At 41.8% G+C, this 19,459-nt stretch overlaps 1 protein-coding gene and 1 long non-coding RNA gene across 7 annotated transcripts in view; one reads left to right on the top strand and one right to left on the bottom strand.

Moving 5' to 3' along the window:
* CXADR (CXADR Ig-like cell adhesion molecule) overlaps positions 1-895 on the bottom strand; it is a 56,008-nt gene extending 55,113 nt beyond the window's left edge. For 3 of the 5 annotated variants that reach the window (XM_059164501.1, XM_059164502.1, XM_059164500.1), the window contains exon 1: positions 719-894. In XM_059164501.1, coding sequence (XP_059020484.1) covers positions 719-761 — 43 coding nt within the window. In that variant the 5' untranslated portion in view covers positions 762-894. Of the gene's footprint in view, positions 1-718 lie in introns of all 5 variants that reach the window. The other 2 variants (XM_059164498.1, XM_059164499.1) reach the window with 1 other exon arrangement.
* A 30-nt stretch (positions 896-925) lies between these two features.
* Positions 926-19,459, top strand: part of LOC131825268 (uncharacterized) — a 102,802-nt gene continuing 84,268 nt past the window's right edge. For both annotated transcript variants that reach the window (XR_009351182.1, XR_009351181.1), the window contains exons 1-3: positions 926-1,120; positions 1,770-1,863; positions 17,404-17,544. This is a non-coding gene — a long non-coding RNA (uncharacterized LOC131825268). The remainder of the gene's footprint in view (positions 1,121-1,769; positions 1,864-17,403; positions 17,545-19,459) is intronic.

Below are 19,459 nucleotides of genomic sequence, written 5' to 3'. Positions count from 1 at the left end.
TCTAGTTAACAGCTCGGGCTTGGGCTCGCCTCTTCCCGAGATGAAGAAGGCTCAAGCGACGACTGTTAGTCTCGTGCTTGGGCTCGCCTCTTCTAGGAGACCAGGAATGCTCACGCTACTGTTCCTTCAGCGCCTCTTTCCTAGAGATCGCTTGGACGCACGGCGGCACTGGAAAACTCAGTGTCTATTTAATCATGGCGTTTGTAATCCAGCCTCCCCGCCTGGACCGCTCAACACCTGGGAACTCGCAGCCCTAGGCTCCTGAAACCGAGTAACCCCGCGCGGACTCGACACGAGCGAACAAGAGAAAGGGCAAGAGCACATAAAGCAAAGCTCGCACCCGCAGCGAAGAATGGTCCGGGAAAGACGCCGGGCGCACCCGGCACGCCGCGCCCACCCACCCGCGCCCCGGGAGCCCCTCCACCCACGCCCCCCATCTCGGGGATCGGTCCCTACTACCCCCAGCCTCCCCCGCCCCCGCATCTCACGCCCCCGCACGGCTCCACTCCGAGGCGTTCCACCTTCCCGGCTCGCACGCCCGGCTCCGCAAAACCACCCCGGTGCAATACCGCCCGCACAGCCACCACTGCCGCAGCGCCCCCAAATCGCCCCCGTCCCCTCCCCCACGCCTCATTGTTCCCGGGTGGCCGCAGGCAGAGAGCGCCCCAGGGCGGTGCCGGCAATAGGAACCCTTGGAACCAAATTGCCCCCTACTCACCCGCGACTCCGCACAGGAGGACCAAGCGCAGCAGAAGCGCCATGGTGGCGGCCCGGCCGTGGGCGGTGACTGGAGGTAGGCGGCTCTCACTCGGGGTCTCCGTCAGCCGGTGCCTGCGCGCTCCCGACTGGCTGGCGGCGGCGGCACCTCAGCACCCCCGTCCCACCCCACCCTCGCTTGGCAGGTGAAACACGTCACTTCCGGTAGTGACTGAGCCCCGCGGCGCGCGCCGGCTCCGCCAGGAGCGTGGGGTTGCCACGGCAACCAGCGCGGGCTGCCCTAGGGATCCTCCGGAGTAGGAAGCTTCCCGCGCCAGCTGCGCTCCGCGTTGCGGTGAGCGGGCAGCCCTTCGCCCCAAGCAAGAGCCAGGGTCCATGCTTCAGTGCCTTCAGTCAAATCCGGGTTTGTGCACTAGGGTCGGGCCAGCCCCTCTCCCCAAACAACTGTCACCGCGGTCGCGCCCTTGCTCCAGGGTGCGGCACGGGACAATACTCGCCCGCCAGCCCTGGGATCCTGAAGCGCGGCGAATACGGGTGGCCTGGCGGGCACTCACCCGGCTCTCCCCGCGCGGTAGTAGAGAATGCGGGGTGGGGGTGGGTGCTTAGTTTCCAGCCAAGCGTCCCACCTTCGGCGGTTTGCTGCGAGGTCTCCCACCTAAGGCTCTGGGGAAAGCGAACTGATCAGCGCCTCCTCCGCTCCATGCCCCCCGCCCCGCATTTCCTCCCTTTTCAGGAAGTCGGTGGGCTGCTGTGGAAGCCTCCAGAAGGCTTTTCCCCATCACCAGTAATGACTGAACCCCTAGACTGCAGCTTCGGGTTTGGGAAATGCCTGGGCTGGCTTTTTGACCCTTTGTAGTCAAAGGTTATTTTCGCCCTAACATTGGCCATCAAGGACCAGTGAGCTTTAAAGGTGGGTGGTTGAAGGCTGGAAGAGGTGTTGGGAGGACCTGGGAACTAGAGATTTTGGATCGCCTGATCAGCCTACAGTGTCACTTCCTGTTATCCTCCATACTCGTTCTTGTGTCATTTGCATTCTTGGTCGCTCTTTGCAGATAACATTTATTTATAACTGCTGATAGACTTTGGTGTTCTCGACAGTTCCATATCAGGAGTGAATTAGAGGAGAGAAGCAGTGTGGTGCAGTGGGTAAGTTCTTGGGTCCCGGAATGGGACAGTTAACTGGGCAAGTAATTTGGAAATACACCTTGCTATGAAAACTAGATAAGATAATGCACAAAAGAATGTTTGGCACTGTGCCTGGCGCAGAGTAAATACTCAGTTGAGTGGTAGCTAATAAAAGAGTGTTATTGGGAATATTCTTGTTATTTACTGAACCAACAAAGGAAAGTAAATCGGTTATTAGTAAGACCAAAGTCTCTCAAATGGAATTTAGCCTGGTGGTCTGCTATCCTGACCGCACCTTAAAATTACCTACAGGGGTGCCTTGTTGGCTCAGTCAGTGGAGGTCGGACTGTTGATATCTGGGTGGGAGTTTGAGCCCCATCTTGGGTATAGAGATTACTTAAAATAAAATCTTTCTAAAATATTAAAATTATCTAGAGGACTTTTGCAAAATACCAGTATCTGAACTCCCACTCCAGGAATCCTGATTTAACTTGTCTCCAATGGAATCCTGACTGATCTAAGGAGGGTCCAGAGTAATGCTAGGTATTTCCTATTAAGGAAACAAAAATTCTCCTGGATATAACTGAAAGTATAAAATATTTAGAACTTAAATTTTTACTCAACACATTATATTTCATGAAATTAGACAAAAGTAAGTATTAAAGTTATTCATATCTGTTACATAATATTTTTCTACTATTAATCACTTAAAAGCAGCACACATTTATTGTAAGTGTCTCCTCTAGGAGAAATTAAACTCAACCTTCGTGGGTTATCTCAACCACTTACTAGAGGAAATCTTTTGAAATTATTCAAAAGGATTTTTATCTTAATCCCTTTGCTTGTAGTACTTTTTTTTTGCAATCCTTAGCTTTTGCTTCCTTCTGTGGTAGGCATTTTCATACCTATCAATCACTTACCTTACTCTCAATATTTCTGGAAGGCCAAAAAGGCACATTATTCATCTTTGTCACTCTTGGAATCCAACTTTAGTAGGTTCTCTAGTATCTGTTGAACTGAATATATTCAATTCATATATTGGTATATTGACATATTACTAAAAAGCGTTTAATATGTATACAATAACAAATCATTGCATCTTGGTATATCTCTTTAGGATATACTTTTAAAAATGTAAATTTTACAAAATTAATGTTTTATACTTCATTAGATTACCGAACACAAATTTTTCCAACTGTATCATCTCCAAGATTTAAGTAACTTTGAAAGGAGCAATTTATCTTCTTCGGGAAAGTAATTATATTAAAGTTAGATTTTGGTTTATTAAAGCTGGGGGAAAAATGAAAAAAAATAAATGGAGTCATCTTTAGATTTTGGTTTGCAACTACATTATTTTGTATAAACAGCAGCTAAAATTATGCAAATTACTGAAACTCCTTAATGATACCTTAAAAAGCCTTTGTGACTATAGTTAGCTTGGAAATTAAGTCTCCTGAAAGCTGTAATGAAATAATCCCATTAATTCTGGATCCTGCAAGTTGATTGATATTTTTAAACCAAGCTAACAGTAGTGCACAGCCTTTAAATGAATTGTCCTATCTTAGTAAAGCACCAAGCACTCCACATTGTATAGCTTCTAAACCAGCAGAAAGGTGATTCTTGATCTGTCAGGAAGGTGATGATACTCTTAGAGACACAAACAACAATGGTTAATATAGCATTTGTTCTTAGAAGGATTTCTCAGCAGTAATGGATTTGCTAATACACCAAGAGATGATTAAAATCTTGTGATCACATTCAGAGATTGACCTCTTCTTTTTTTTTTTTTTTTTTTTTTTTTTAAAGATTTTATTTATTTATTTGACAGAGAGAAATCACAAGTAGATAGAGAGGCAGGCAGAGAGAGAGAGGGAAGCAGGCTCTCCGCTGAGCAGAGAGCCCGATGCGGGACTCGATCCCAGGACTCTGAGATCATGACCCGAGCTGAAGGCAGCGGCTTAACCCACTGAGCCACCCAGGCACCCGAGATTGACCTCTTCTTAAGAATTCTTAAAAATTAAAGGATTTTTACTTCTTCACAGCCTGGCATATAAAGGCATGTAAAGCAGGAAACTTTTTTTCATAGGTGACGCTGCTGATTTTTATACTTTCTGGAAAATGATAATGCTGTTCTTAAGAAATGACAGTTTCTGGGGTGCCTGCCTGGCTTAGTCAGTAGAGCATGTGACTCTTGATCTCAGGGTCATGAGTTCAAGCCCCAGGTTGGGCATGGAGACTACTTAAAAGTAAGGAAAGGGAAGAAGAAAGTTTCTCACAATGTATTCTACTTACAATACCAAGAGCATGGGTTTCATGGGTTAATACCATTAAAGTCATCTATTTACCCCTGTGCAAATGAATTTATAAGTACTTTAGTTTTATGCCTTGTATATAATATTTGGAATCAACTCTCAGGCAGTGACCTAGAATTTTTTTAGATTCCTAATATTAGAGGATTTTTTTTCTCCACCAGAGCCCATGGTTCTTGGTCACGCCACTTTGAAGACTGAAGAGGTAGACCAGAAAGAGTGGTGGGCAGCAAAGCAAAATTTACTGAGTGATAATACAAGGCTCCCGAGGAAGAAGGGGCTTGGAGAGGGTTACCATCGGGGTTCTATCTAGGGAATTTTATGGGTTTGTTGGAGGGCTGTTTAATCTAACCCTTCCTTTGCCTGTCATCCAATCAGGTTTTTGTCATCTAGCACATGGAATAGGTTGGAGGGCATCTTCCAGGATGGTGTAAAAATCTTAAGGGTGGCTTCGTCTTGGTTGTGGGGGTGGCACTTTGTCCCTGTCTGCCTTCCTTCCAATTATCCTTTATCGCTAATAATGTGATTCCAGAATGAATACACAAAAGTGCTAAGTTTAGGCGTGCCTGGCTGACTCAGTCAGTGGAGTTGGCGACTTGATTTCAGCGTTGTACGTTCAGTCCCCACACTGCGTGTAGAAATTACTTAAAAATAAAATCTTAGGGGCGCCTGGGTGGCTCATGGTTTAGCCTCTGCCTTGGGCTCAGGTCATGATCTAAGAGTCCTGGGATCAAGCCAGGCACTGGACTCTCTGCTCAGTGGGGAGCCTGCTTCCCCCTCTCTCTGCCTGCCTCTCTGCCTACTTGTGATCTCTCTCTGTCAAGTAAATAAAATCTTAAAAAAAATAAAATAAAATATTTTAAAAAATGAATAGTTTATACAGGCCAAAACTGAAGATTTTATTGATGGCCTTTTAGCTTTTTTATCCAAGAGCAGTTTCTATTTGTTCTGATTGTTTCTTTGTTTTCATCTCTGTCACTTCATACTATTTGCTTTCCTCCGATTTCTGCTAGTTCGTTATTTTCTGCTCAAAGGTTAAAATTGGGCTGAGAAAAAGAAGCATGTTGAAAGTTCTGGGCTTGCTGGTGATTGGGTTAGTCACAGGCGATCACCAGTATAATTGCTTTTCTTTTTAGAGATTTTATTTGAGAGAGTGAGAGAGGTCATGAATGTGCACAAGTGGTTGGGGCGGGGGGCAGGCAGAAGAGGAAGAAGCAGACTCCTTGCTGAGCAGGGAGCCTTTTGCAGGACTTGATCCTAGGACCCTGAGATTATGACCTGAGTCACAGTCAGACAATTAACTGCCTGAGACACCCAGGCGCCCCTACTTTTAGAAACAAACAAACCAACCAACCTGCTATCTAGCACTTGAGTGTAAACACATGGTGGGCCACCTTTTTTCTTTTTTTTTTTTTACATTTTTTTTTTAAGATTTCATTTATTTATTTGACAGACAGAGATCACAAGTAGGCAGAGAGGCAGGCCCAGAGAAAGGGGGAAGCAGGCTCCCTGCTGAGCAGAGAGCCCAATGTGGGGCTCAATCCCAGGACCCTGGGATCATAACCTGAGCAGAAGGCAGAGGCTTTAACCCACTGAGCCACCCAGGTGCCCCTTTTTTCTCTTTTTTAATTAAAACTGGCCCCAGGCCCAACGTGAGGCTTCATCTCACAACTCTGAGATCCAGAGTCGCATGCCCCTCACTGAGCCCACCAGGTACCCCTGGGCCAGCTTTCTAGAAGGATGACTGGAATAGCACGGAGGGCATCAACTAAACTACAGTTTAGTATATCTGTTTGATATCTGGTCCAAAGATCCAGTTTTACTCACCCAATCTTGGGCCAGCTAGCAGAAGGGGTGAAGGTGGGAATCTCAGTTTTTAACTTTTTCTTAAACTAACTTTGAAACAATCACCCTGTTTTGGTTCCCCTCATCCGTTCTCAGATAAGCCTGATGCTATCAAACCCTGATTTATTTATTTGAGAGAGTGAGTGACTGCTTATGCGAGCCAGGGGAGGGGCAGAGGCAGAGGCAGAATTCCAAGCTCATTTCTGGCTTTGTGCAGAGTTCCCCTAGGATTTGATCCCAGGACCCTGAGATCATGACCTGAGCTGAAACCAGTATTTAGTCATTCAGTCAACAAAGCCACCCAGGCACCCCTCATATTTTCTGTTTTGCCGTTTATACAGGTTCTTAACATTAGGTTTCCCTCTTCATGTTTTATGATTATTTTTTAATTGCAAGTGCATTTTGTGGAACTTTCTCTGTGTGAAGTATTTGAGACCTTTAAGAATTTTCCTTGAGAGAAAGTTTGTATTAACTTCTGCCAGGATCCAGGGGCACTACCAATACAGGAAGACTTTAAAAATAATTTTGGGGATTAAGTTCCCAAATGACACAGTTCATATAAATTGGGATCAGAAACCAGCATGAGAGGATACTAGTCATTATAAATGCTCAGAGGAGGCTCATCATTCTCAAATCTTCATTAGTCCTTTTAAATAAAACAACATTCCTGGCTCTATAGATGGCGGGCTATAGGAAGAAATCAAACCACGTCTTCCTGTGTTGATAGCCCCCCAGGGTTTTTCATTTAGCTCTCTCCTGTCAGTTTGTTGAATCACTCGAAAAACATTCTATTTAGTTGCTTCTGCAGGATTCTCTGCTGTCCGGGTGGAGTAAACAAATCCTTGTCAAGCATTTCCTCAGCAGGTTTTCCTCAAAATATCCAAGTTTCCAGGGCCACAATCTGACCATCAGGGGCCCTGGGTGCACTTTTTTATTTTTGTCTTTGTGGGTCCCTCCCACCACAAAAGATCATTAAAATTGGCTTTTCTACACCTGAAACCAATTTTACCATATATAGTAACTAGAATTTAAATAAAAACTTAAAATAAAAAAGAATTTTAAAAATAACAATAAAATTATCTTTTACAACTCTGCTGGTATAAAGACATTTAATCCAGCCTGGATTGTGGCATTATTTCATCTGATTTTAAAAAGAAATGAGAATATTTTTAAAGACCCTGGATAGGGGTGCCTGGGTGGCTGAGCGGGTTAAAGCCTCTGCCTTCCGCTCGGGTCATCGTGGTCTCGGTCCTGGGATCGAGCCCCACATCGGGTTCTCTGCTCAGCAGGGAGCCTGCTTCCCCCTCTCTTCCTGCCTCTCTGCCTACTTATGATCTCAGTCAAATAAATAAGTAAAATCTTTAAAAAAAAAAAAAAAAAAGACCCTAGATAAACTGGATCTGAGCATTGCTTGTCTCTCCCTCACAATTCCCCTGTTTGCTGTTTTGTACCAATAATAGTAAAGGTTTAATGGAAAAGGGTGAACTTACACATTTTCCTCTCATCCCTGTCCCTCTCTCTCTTTTTTTTTAAAGCTTTTTTTTTTTTTTTTTTAAGATTTTATTTATTTATTTGAAAGAGAGAGTAAGAGAGGGAAAGCACCCACAGGGAGGCGAGGGAGAAGCAGGCTTCCCACTGAGCAGGGAGCCTGATACAGGACTTGATCCCAGGCCCCTGGGATCACGACCTGAGCTGAAGACAGACATTTAACCAACTGAGCCACTCAGCTGCCCCACCCCTGTCTCTTTTCACCTCTTGCCGAAAGTCCCTTAAAATGTCTTCATTTTCAGTCCCTTTTCTCTACTTTTTCTATGCCAAAGCAATCCACCAAGTACTAAATTTGTCCTGTACTAAAGATAAGAAAGAGATACAATATTTACCTAAGAATAAAAATATGTTGCTTGTTTTATTTAAGCTCTTTCTTCATCTCCATGTTCTGTAGTTTATATTTTGGCTTTGACGTGTTTATGTTTGTTTGCTTGTTTGGGTAAAAATAAGTAGGACTGGCAGAATAAATCAGGAGCTTATATCCTCTTTCTGGGATTTTTTTTTTTAATTTTTTTTTTTTTTTTAAGATTTTATTTATTTATTTGTCATAGAGAGAGAAGCGAGAGCAAGCACAGGCAGACAGAGTGGCAGGCAGAGGCAGAGGGAGAAGCAGGCTCCCCGCCAAGCAAGGAGCCCGATGCGGGACTCGATCCCAGGACGCTGGGATCATGACCTGAGCCGAAGGCAGCCACTTAACAAACTGAGCCACCCAGGCGTCCCTCTTTCTGGGATTTTACACTAACCTTGCTAGCGACCTTTGGGAAGAAAATTAAACTTTGTGAACTCTATCGTAATCCTAGGAAGAAGTCTAATGGCTGGTGTTTATGACATGCACCTGGGGCATTTTGAGAACAGATGACTTAATGTTTGCCCAATGCTCTGGGCATTTTAGATCAAAGATGCTGAGCTTACCCAGCATTAAGCCTATTTAATTTATACCCAGATTCTATATTTAACTCTGACAGAAGTGGACAGAGACTCATACTTTGTATTTTGCTGGTTTCTTTTTGGCTGGAGACAGCTTTCTGTCTGATAGATAATAGCAATGCTTTACATTTATAGACCATATAACATCTTTCATCCAAGGAGTTCAAAGAACTCAGCAATTATGACTCATTGTTCCTTAAAATATCACTACAAAACTTGAGATGACATGCTTTGAGGTACACTGATTACTGAGATAAAGAAACTAGAGTCATGGAGGCATGAACGTGTTAACAAGGTGTTTCAGGAGTCAGACATAGAATTCAGGTAAGTCCCCCTTTCTTCGATTAGATCTTAACATTCCATCCCCATAAAGGTAAGTTCTACAAGGATTTCAGTTGTATTTATGATAAAGATAATACTTCCTTTTTTTAGAGATAATACTTCTCAACTATGAAGATTTTAGAACTTACTTCCTTCTTCAAGTGCATCTCCTTATCCCTACCCTTCCTAGACCCCTCCCATAGCTGTAGCCACTCTGCGATACTGTCACTGTGACCAGAAGATCTGACCTATCAAGTACTCCTAGTCATCATTCCCATTTTGGAGTTAAGTGTCTCCTCCTAAAAAGACCCCCTGATTAAATGAAATTCCAGAAAAATAGTTTCCCAAAGTACCAAGCACCTCCCCTTTAGAGCACCTGCCATAGTTAAGATTGTATACTTAAATGTGTCAATTATTTGATTAATTGATTGATTGATACTTATCCCACTCATGCAGCTGTAGGCTCCATGAGCACAGGGAACATGTCCGTTTCTTCTGAACTATTTTAGCCCCAACACTTAGTTTAGTGCTTGTGCTAAATATGGGCTCAAATATCTTTGGTGACTGAATTACTTTAGATTTTAGGAGAAGTGTTCTTTCAGAATTTGAACCCAGATCCTTTTAAACTTTGGTTTCGAATTATAATCAGTAAGGAAATAATTGGCATTCTAAACTATTTTTCTAATATTTAGGGGCACCTTGGAGGCTAGCTCAGTCATTAAGCATCTGCCTTCAGGTCAGGTCATGATCCCAGGGTCCTGGGATCAAGCCCCACATTGGGCTCCCTGCTCAATGGGAAGCCTGCTTCTCCCTCTCCCACTCCCCCTGCTTGTGTTCCCTCTCTCCCTGTGTCTCTCTCTCTGTCAAATAAATAAATGAAATCTTTAATTAAAAAATAGACTATTATTCTAGTATTTGAATAGGAAAATACTTAGAATGCCTCAACAACTTCATTCAAGCTGAAATTATTAAACTAGTACGATGACAAGAGCCCAATTAGGAAAATGGAGAAAAGTCAGGTGCTCATTAGAAACGTGATTAGGGGGAGCTACCGCAATTTGAAACAGAATTTTTCTTTGGTCTTTGGAAGTCTGAGATTAGACAGAAAGCCCATGGACTTTTTCTATAGCAAGAGTCCCCACCTGAACTTGAGAAAATGGACTTCTCTATTTCTCTTTGGCTTCCAGTCATCTTCACATGTTAATCTGAGTGCTCAGGAGGGGCTGACTATAAGGACACCTGAGGATGAAGACTAATAGGAGAACAGGTTGTCTCTTCCCAGGCCTTACAGAAGTGCTCACGTGTGAGACTTGAGGAATTCCTGCTGGCAGAAGCCCGAAGTGTACTAACCAGTTGCTTGAGTGTAACACCCAGTAGGCAATAATCTCTCTTCTTTTGAAGTTAGATTTTTCTGATTTATCAGGAAGAGCAATCCAAGAGGTGGGTGTGTGTATGTGTTGTTTGTTGTTATTTTGTTGTGTTTTAAAGAGGGCCTTTCAGTAGTACTCAACCATCAGAAAGGATGAATACGCAACTTTTGCATCAACATGGACAGGACTGGAGGAGGTTATGCTGAGTGAAATAAGTCAAACAGAGAAAGTCAATTATATGGTTTCACTTATTTGTGGAACATAAGGAATAACATGGAGGACATTAGGAGAAGGAAAGGGAAAGTGAATCAGGGAAATTGGAGGGGGGAGATGAACCCTGAGAGACTGTGGACTCTGAAATAGGGTTTTAGAGAGGAGGGGGTGGGGGGATGGGTGAGCCAGTGGTGGGTATAAAGGAGGGGATGTATTGCGAGGAGCACTGGGCGTTGTACATAAACAGTGAATCTTGGAACACTGCTTCAAAAACTAAATATGTATTTATTTTATATTGACTAACATAACACAATAAAAAAAATAAAGAGGGCTTTTCATAGTTCTGTCTTTGTTTTGGAAAGAAATTCTAGAGGCAGTACAAAGCTAGATCTTTGTACTTTGAAGAGAGTAGAAAGAAACAAGGGAGGAGATCATTGACATGACAATTGATATGACAGTTATTGTCATAGTTACAATAAAAACTGATGGGGTCTGAACTCCAGTTGTGGTGAAGGAATAGTCGACATTTTAGAGACAGGACTAGGAGGATTTGAGCCCAGTTAGATGTGGGCTGTGAAGAACAGGAAACAAAGCCAGCTCACGTTTCTAGGTTTGGGCAATCAGTGGATAAGGGTGCTCTTAACTAAATAGGGAATAGAGGACAAGCAGGTTTAGTGGAGTATAAATGTTAGGTTTTTGGCACCTAGGGGACATCGAAGTGAAGATGCCAGAAAGAGAGACGACCTGGCTGGAGAGCCAGATTTTGGAACCTAGATTACACTCCTTTGAGGAATTAGTTTGTTTTTTGTATCAGTTGCAAATCTCATAGCAGCCATGTTGTAAATGTGTATTTCCCAAGGAAGCAGACAAACACCTGTAGCCTATGGTCTTCCTGACAACATGATGAAATATCCTTCATAAGAATGTTTCTTTAGGGACTTGCCTTCACAAGGCTTGCTCTGCACTCCAGTAAAGCAACTTCTGTCCATCAGACAGAGATTGGGAGCCAAGACTTCTTTGCCAAACCTTATTCTTTTCCCAGGAACAATGGAGCACAGAGTGTTGAAGGGCAAGTTGTATATATTTAGGGTACAGAACTAATATTGTTTATAGTTTTAGGGAGAAGGGAGTATCCAAGAAGTGAAGGGGAGAATTGGTAGATTATTCAGTGATCTAGCATGGATAGATGCTGGTGGAGATACTATGGAAAATTGGAATAAAGGACCCTGGTTAGAGTTGAAAGAGTGAGTGAGTAGCAGGTGTGCTGAATCAACAAGAAAGAAATCTTGGACCACAGATCCCAGATAACTTTGGCAACCTTACTAATAAGTTTGGGAAGGTATCAGCTGTGACATTGTGATTTATAAGATGTGTGATATATATATATACACACATACATATATACATATATATGTATTTGGTCATTTGGAAAAAAAAGATAAAATGTCTTTATTTCCCAAATGACCAAATTTAGGGGCACCTAGATGGCTCAGTCAGTTAAGCAGTTAAGCTCAGGTCATGATCCCACAGTTCTAAGGTCAAGCTCCACATTGTATTGGGAACCCTGCTTCTCCCTCTCCTGCCTGCTGCTCTCCCTGCTTGTGCATACTCTCTCTCTCCCTCTCTCTGTCAAGTGAATAAAAGCTTTAAAAAATATGTATTTTGTTCATGTGAATGACAAAATATATATGAGAAATATTTCTCATATATATGTTGCAAAATCTCATATATATGAGAAATATTTCTCATATATATTTGATCTTCACGTATAGTTCCTGGCCCATAGCTGCCAAAACTCTTGGAATTTCTAGAGCAATGAGAGCAATGGGAACTTCTTTTGTTAGAATATTTGGTCTTTTTGGTTCACGGAAATGCTACAGAGCCATAAAGATGAAATGATGTTTTGTTATTCATAACCAACCCCTTTCCATCACCACTAGGTTTGTTAATGAGATAATTTTTGGAAATTCCCTAACTTTGGGGGGGGGGGTTCATTGATTGCCAAGAGAACTAACCTGAGTTTTCAGTTCCACCCTCTGATTTTGGGGGAGGGGAGAGGAGCTAGGTGTTGACTCAATCACTAGTGGCCAGTGATTCAGTCAGTCATGCCTATGTAATGACCTTCATAAAAATCCAAAAGGTAGGATCAGAGAGCTGCTTTATTGGTTAACCAGAACGCTTCCATGGGCTACCATGCCAGGCCCCTAGTTCCACAATGACCCCTTTGTTTGTGCCCTCGCCCTCTGTATCTCTTCATCTGCCTATTGATCTCTATCCTTTAATATCTTTTGTAATATACTCCTACTCGAGTGGATACATGGGTTTCCTGAGTTCTGTGAGCAGCTCTAGCAAATTAATCGAACCCAAAGAGGGAGTTGTGGGAACCTCTGGTCTATAGCTGTCCAGTCAGAAGCACAGATGACAACCTAGACTCAATACCTGGTGTCAGAGGTCCATGCTAGTAAATTAAGCCCAAGGAGAAAGTTATTGGAGCCCCCAATCTATAGCTAGTTGGTCAGAGAATAGATGATAAGGTGGGGGAGGAGTGTAGAACTGAGCCCTCAACCTATGGAATCTGATGCAGTCTCTGGGTAGAGCAAGTCAGAATTCGGTTGAATTGTAGGACACCTGCTGGTGTTGGAGAATTGTTTCATGGTCTAGAACCACTCCCCCATACACACATTTAAATTGGGGAACAGAAGAGGTGACTTGCTGGCTCAGTCAGAACGTGTGATTCTTAATCTTGAGAGTAGAGATTAACATTTAAAAAACCTAAAAATTAAAGAAATCATCTTTTAAAAAAATTGGGGAGCAGAACCTTTATCAGCCATGCATTCTGCTAATCAATGGTGAAGAAGAGAAGGAGGATGAAACGGAGGGGGTCCACAGGGGCAGTGGCAGTGGGCGAGGAAAGGGTATTCTTTGGGCTACCAGGTGACTCCCTGTCTAGGACAGCCTTTCACAGGTACATTGGATGTTTCTAATTTCAGATCGCTAGTAGTGCGAACATATCCCAATTTAAAACTCAAGCTCTAAAGGACTGGGAAACTTGTAAATTTTCAATAGAGGAGGAATTTTACTATTGTGTAGATGGTTACTTGCTATCAAGGTAATCTTACCTGCCCCTACTTTTATATGTTTAAAAAGTCCGTTACTCATTCCTGATTCAAAAGCACTTAAAAGATTGAAGAAGCTCCAACATTAAAAAGCATTCTTGTCACTGAACATTATGATTTCACTTTTACGAACACTTTATTGCATGTAAAAAAAAATAAACTTTGGCTAATTGATTTATTTGATTTCCCTTCTGTTGCTATTGCTAAACAAGAGGGGAATATAGGGAGTATCACTGGAAGGAGAGTAATTTCTGTTATGTTGTTGAATCAGACAAATCTCACATTTGACAAGAGATGCTATGTAGCTCTGGGAGTTAGGGTGGAATTTGACCCTTTGTAGAAACTTAAGAAAACTGAGGAAAGTGGGACGCCTGGGTGGCTCAGTTGGTTGAGCAGCTGCCTTCGGCTCAGGTCATGATCCCAGCATCCTGGGATCGAGTCCCACATCGGGCTCCTTGCTCGGTGGGGAGCCTGCTTCTCCCTCTGCCTCTGCCTGTGCTCGCTCTTTCTCTCCCTCTCTCTAATCAATAAATAAAATCTTTTAAGAAATGTTTTTAAAAAAGAAAACTGAGGAAAGAATGTTTAAACGTATTTGATTTAATAATTATTTATTCAAAAACTATTAGCTCCAATTCACGGTATTTTAGTTTTCTGTAATTTCTGATAGAGATTAAGTATATTCCTTCTTGACCACATAGAATTGGCATTCAGTACGTATGTTGGCCTCTATTAACATGATAGGAATTTTGCAGACTGTTCTGCAGATGTGGTAGGCCATATCTTTTTTGAGTTTTTTATTACAATAGTATATATTTCCTACTTGCTTGATTAAGGAAAGAAATGGACTTCTGGTGACTAGTGCCAGGATATCCCATATGGCTCTCAACAAACGGCTGCTGGTTTCCTGACATTCTTTTAGATGCTCTTTCATGCACTAAAATTGCTTAATGGACAGGAGAAGAATCAAATGGACAAACATTGGCAACTCAAATAGAAACTCAGATGACAATTCAAAATGGGTAATTAGGTTTGGTCTGCAGAACTGCAAAAAACCATCTGCCCAAAGACATGCCTGCAGATTCCAGGGGCTACCTTCTTCGAGGGGTACTAAGATTCCAGTTACTCTATCAAGGTGGAAAACCCAGTAAAGGCAGCAAGAAAAAGGGTCTCAATTCAAGTTGAAAAACGAATAAACTAAAGTAGGTTATAATCTCCAACAGCATGAGGAAATAAACATTTGGCCTCCTGGTGTCCTAGGTCAGCTCCTTTTCACACCCTTTTCATTTTCCCCTCAGGCCCCAAAGGGCTGCTGACGATTTTCTTTTCTCCCTGTGTTTATGGTGCTGTGTTTTAGAAGCCCCATGCCAAATCCAAGCCTAATCCAAGCTCGTTAAGATTTACTCCTACGTTTTCTTCTAAGGGTTTTAAGATTTAACTCTTTCACTTAGGTTTATGAGCCAACCTCATTCTTTTGCATATGGATATCCAGTGTGTTAACACCATTTATGCCTCATATAATTTTTTTGGCACCTTGTTGAAAAGCAATTGACCATGGGTGCCTGGGTGGCTCAGTCAGTTGTCTGCCTTCAGCTCAGGTCTTGACGCCAGGGTCCTGGGATCAAGCCCCATGTCAGGCTCCTTGCTCAGCTGGGAGTCTGCTCCTCCCTCTCCTTCTGCTGCTCCCCCTGCTTGTGCGCTCTCTCTCTCTCTCTCTGTCAAATAAATAAATAAAATCTTGAAAAAATAAAAATAAATCAATTGACCATAAAATGTAAAGGTTTATTTCTGGGCTCTTTTCGAATCCATTGATCTATAAGTCTATCTTTTTACATTTTTTTCTAATAAGGGCATATCTGTGCCAGTATCATATTATCTTATATACTATAGCTCTAATAAATTTTGAAATCAGGAAGTCTGAGTCTTCTAACTTTGTTCTTTTATTCAAGATTAGGTTGGATATTCTAGGTTCCTTGCATTTCCTTATGCATTTTAAAAATTCAGCTTCTCATTTTCTTCTAAAAAACTAGCTGGAATTCTGACAAGGATTACATTGAAACTGTAAATCAATTTGGGAAATGTTGCCATCTTATTATTAAGTCTTTTGGCCCATAAACATGGGGTGTCCTTCCATTTATTTAGGTCTTTCATTTCTTTCTACAATGTTTATAGTTCTCAGGGTGATAAAAGTGTTAAATTTCTTTGTTAGATTTATTATATTTGATGTTGTTATAAATAGAATTGATTTCTTAATTTCATTTTCTGATTGAGGAACCAGTGGCTCAGAAATATTGTCCAAAGGTCAAAGATGCTAGGATATAGAAATACAACTGATTTTTGTATGTTGGTTTTATATTCTGCAACATTGTTGAACTCATTTATTAGTTGTAGTAGTTGCTGTCTTTTGTTTGTTTAGTGGATTCCTTGGGATTTCATATATACAAGATCATGTCATCTGGAAAAAGAGATAGTTTCACTGCTTACTTTACAATCTAGGTACTACTCCTTTTTCTTCTCTAATTTTCATGGCTAGAACCTCTACTACAACAGAATTCGTGAGTGGAAATAATTCTCTTGTTTCTGATGCCTAGGGGGAAAATAATCAGTCTCTTACCATTAAATATGTTAAAACATTAAATATGTCTTACCATTAAATATGTTAACTCTGAGTTTTTCATAGATGTTCTTTATCAGATGAGGATGTTTCCTTCTATCCCCAGTTTTGTGGAGGGTTTTTATCATGAAAGGGTGTTGAATTTTGTCAAATGCTTTTTCTGCATCTGTTGAGATGATCATATGTGGTGTGGTGCTAGATACAGAAGCCTAAGATTTTAGGAAGAATATTGTATTTTCTCCATCAGCTACCTCTAGTGCGATATGGAATGTAATGAGGTTAAATACAAAGTCAGGTTAGAACAAAAGACCCCAATAATTAGACAATACAACGGACAGACAAAATTTTTAAACAGGTTGAATGACCATGTGGAACAAAACTAGTCAGCACAACCTAAGGTGGCAAGCTTGCACAAAATTCAGCAAAATTTGCAAAAAGACCTCTGCAACACATCCTGTCATGCTCTCAAACGCCTGCCACATCCTGAAAGTGCTACCAGGAATAATGAACTCTATCCTCATTACTCCATTCATGATACTTGCAGTTTGGGACTTAAGTCATAAAGGGCACAGAACTTGCAATTTTTGCCCATTTAACCCTGAGCCTAATCCTTCCCCTTTTGAGTGTACTTTCAGTTTGCAGCTGAAGGTTGTCCTTCCCCTGGTTTGCAAGCTGCATGGCAATAAAGCTTTTCCTTGTCTAGTGAAATCCTTGCATTCCAGGATGTTTTTTGTTGACGAGGGTCTAATGTAATCATTACGGGGGGAATCAGTGAAATATAGCTGGTTTCCAAAGAGGAATATAGAACTTGACCCATTTAGCAAGCATTCTGATTTTATTGGTTGGTTAGAGTATAGATGAACCAAGTGATAGCCAGAATGGATGATCTATATTGGACCAGTAGAGTAGTGGTTTGAGTTGGGTTGACCCTGAGGTACAGATGTGAGTGCAAGTTTTTATTTAGAATATGATTTCAGGAAACACAAGTGAGGAAATAGGGAAGTGAGACAACCATGGAAAAAAGCCAACAGAAGGTATGTTGATGAGCAGAATGATCCAATGGATCAATCCCAGTGGGAGATCCTGGTAGATTATACAGATTAAGTCTTTGAGTTCTCCCATCTGAGGATAAGGAGCTGGGTGTTTATTTACCAACTCCCATCTGTTGTTGGCTGGAGGCTGTGCCTGGGGTATTAACTCCCCAGCATTCTCCATCTGTCCTTCAGGGGTCCAGCACACTCATGCCATTGGGAAGGCCCTCAGACAGGATCATCACTCAGTCACTGATTTTTTCCCCACAGGAAATATGGGAAGAGTAAATGCTGAGTAAATCTATGCCTGGCATCAAAACATCTGCTACATGGTTCCCAAGTTTTTTTGGTTATCTACTAACTACATGGACAATATGATTAAAGTTATAGATTCTCACACTAGAGAAAACAGTAAGTGCACATATATATGATTTTGTATTCAATTTATTAGAATTTAAAGTTAACACCTGAAGTGCCAAAGAGCCACTGTCTTTCGAGATCTATGGGAAATTTTGACCTTGTCCCATTTTGCTGGAAAATGAGTACAGGTTGGTCGAGGCCAGTTAGGGAGTTACCAGTCTTAGACAGCCTTGTGGAAGAAAGTATTATGAAAAAGATTCCATAGTTGTATTGAAATACCATGTTCTTGATGGAGGAATGGGTGACATTATTAGGGTTCAGGGATGTGAAGGAGAGAAGTCCAGGTGTTCTTGGGGCAGGTGGTATAACTAAACCATTGTAAAAGTGTTGTGAAGAATAGTATCGCTGGAGATTGAATGTGACATTCAAATTTCTTATGTTGAATCCTAACTCCTGATGTGATGGTATTTGGTGGTGGGCCCTTGGGAAATAATAGGTCATGAGGGTTGAGCCATCATGAATAGAATTAGTGCCTTCATAAAAGACACTCTAGAGTTCCTTTTTTTAAAAAAAAAATTATGTATCTAATATGTATTTATTTATTTCAGAGAAATAGAGAGAGAAAAAGCCCCAGGGGTAGGGGTGGGGGGTTAGTGGGGTGGAGAAGCAGAGGGAGAGGGAGAGAAGCAGGCTTCCTGGAGCAGAGAGCCTAATGCAGGGCTCAATCCCAGAACCCTGGGATCATGACTTGAGCCGAAGGCAGAGGCTTAACCCACTGAGACACCAAAGCACCCCATCCTATAGTTCCTTAGCGTCTTCCACCATGTGGAATACACAGTGGGAAGAAGACTATCCATGAAGCAGTTCCTTGCCAGGGACTGAATTTGCCAGTGCCTGTTTCTTGGATTTTCCAGTCTTCAGAACTGTGAGAAATGTTTGTTGTTTCAGACACCCAATCTGTGGTATTTTTGTTATAGCAGCTTGAACAGCCTAAGAGAAGTATCTTCCCTAATTAGGTGAATTACAAACTTTGATTTGATTCTGGTAAGGCCATCTAAAATTCAAACAGTCTGTTTTATTTTATATTTTGTTTGTTTGTTGAGTGGGTAATGCGATTGTATGGTTTCAGTTTAAGTAAAGGATATAAATATATATATATATATATATTTTCCTTATGGCCTGCCAGTCATCTCGAATTCCTCCAGAAGCAGTAACTGTTATCAATTTCTAGCGCAGGAGTGTTAATGGTTGTGGGAGAGATTAACAATAGCTAGGAAAATTAACCAGTATTGAAACAGTAGCCATAATTACCATGATGTCATCATGACCTTGGAACAAAAGCAATATCAAAAAAACATCATAGTCCCCCATGCCTGCTCCGCTTTGAGAAGGAGGCTTTTTGGCTTACTGGTTTTGGCTTATCAAGATTTCTGGCATGGCATTGACCTTCTATATTTTGACCTGAATACTTTCTCTCATTGTGGTGGATTAGAGTCACCGGATAGCTCTTATGACTGAGTTATGTCTTAAAAAATGCCTGGTAACTCCCTGGTGGGGATGTAGTGTGAAAGTTTTTGGTTCTTGCCCATGTTATGGGTCAAGACAGGCAGCAGTCTGGTCTGTTACCGAGACAGAGCCTCTCTCTTAAACAGAAGCTGGTCAATGTAGATATCATAAAGCAACTCGTAAAGGCCCGAGAATTATTTTCCTTTGTTTATTTTCCAAGAGGACCTATGAATTCAAAATAGAGTATGTGGTGGCAACATCTTTGATTTACATGGTTCTTATGTGGTTGCCTGAATCACTGGGAATAGTGGGGAATAGTGGGGAAGGAGAACTGTGGTTTTTGTGCCCAAAACTCCAATTTTGGAGTGGCAAGAATATAGGTGTTTCAGAAAATAAAGCAAGAAAATACTGGGATCATTTCTATTTCTTAAGTAATTTAAATAAATAAATGATGCCCCCC

Source organism: Mustela lutreola, chromosome 2 (assembly GCF_030435805.1).
Source record: "Mustela lutreola isolate mMusLut2 chromosome 2, mMusLut2.pri, whole genome shotgun sequence".
Classification (NCBI taxonomy): Eukaryota; Metazoa; Chordata; class Mammalia; order Carnivora; family Mustelidae; genus Mustela; species Mustela lutreola.
Note: the sequence above shows the minus strand (reverse complement) of the source record. Positions and strands in the feature narration are given on the sequence as shown.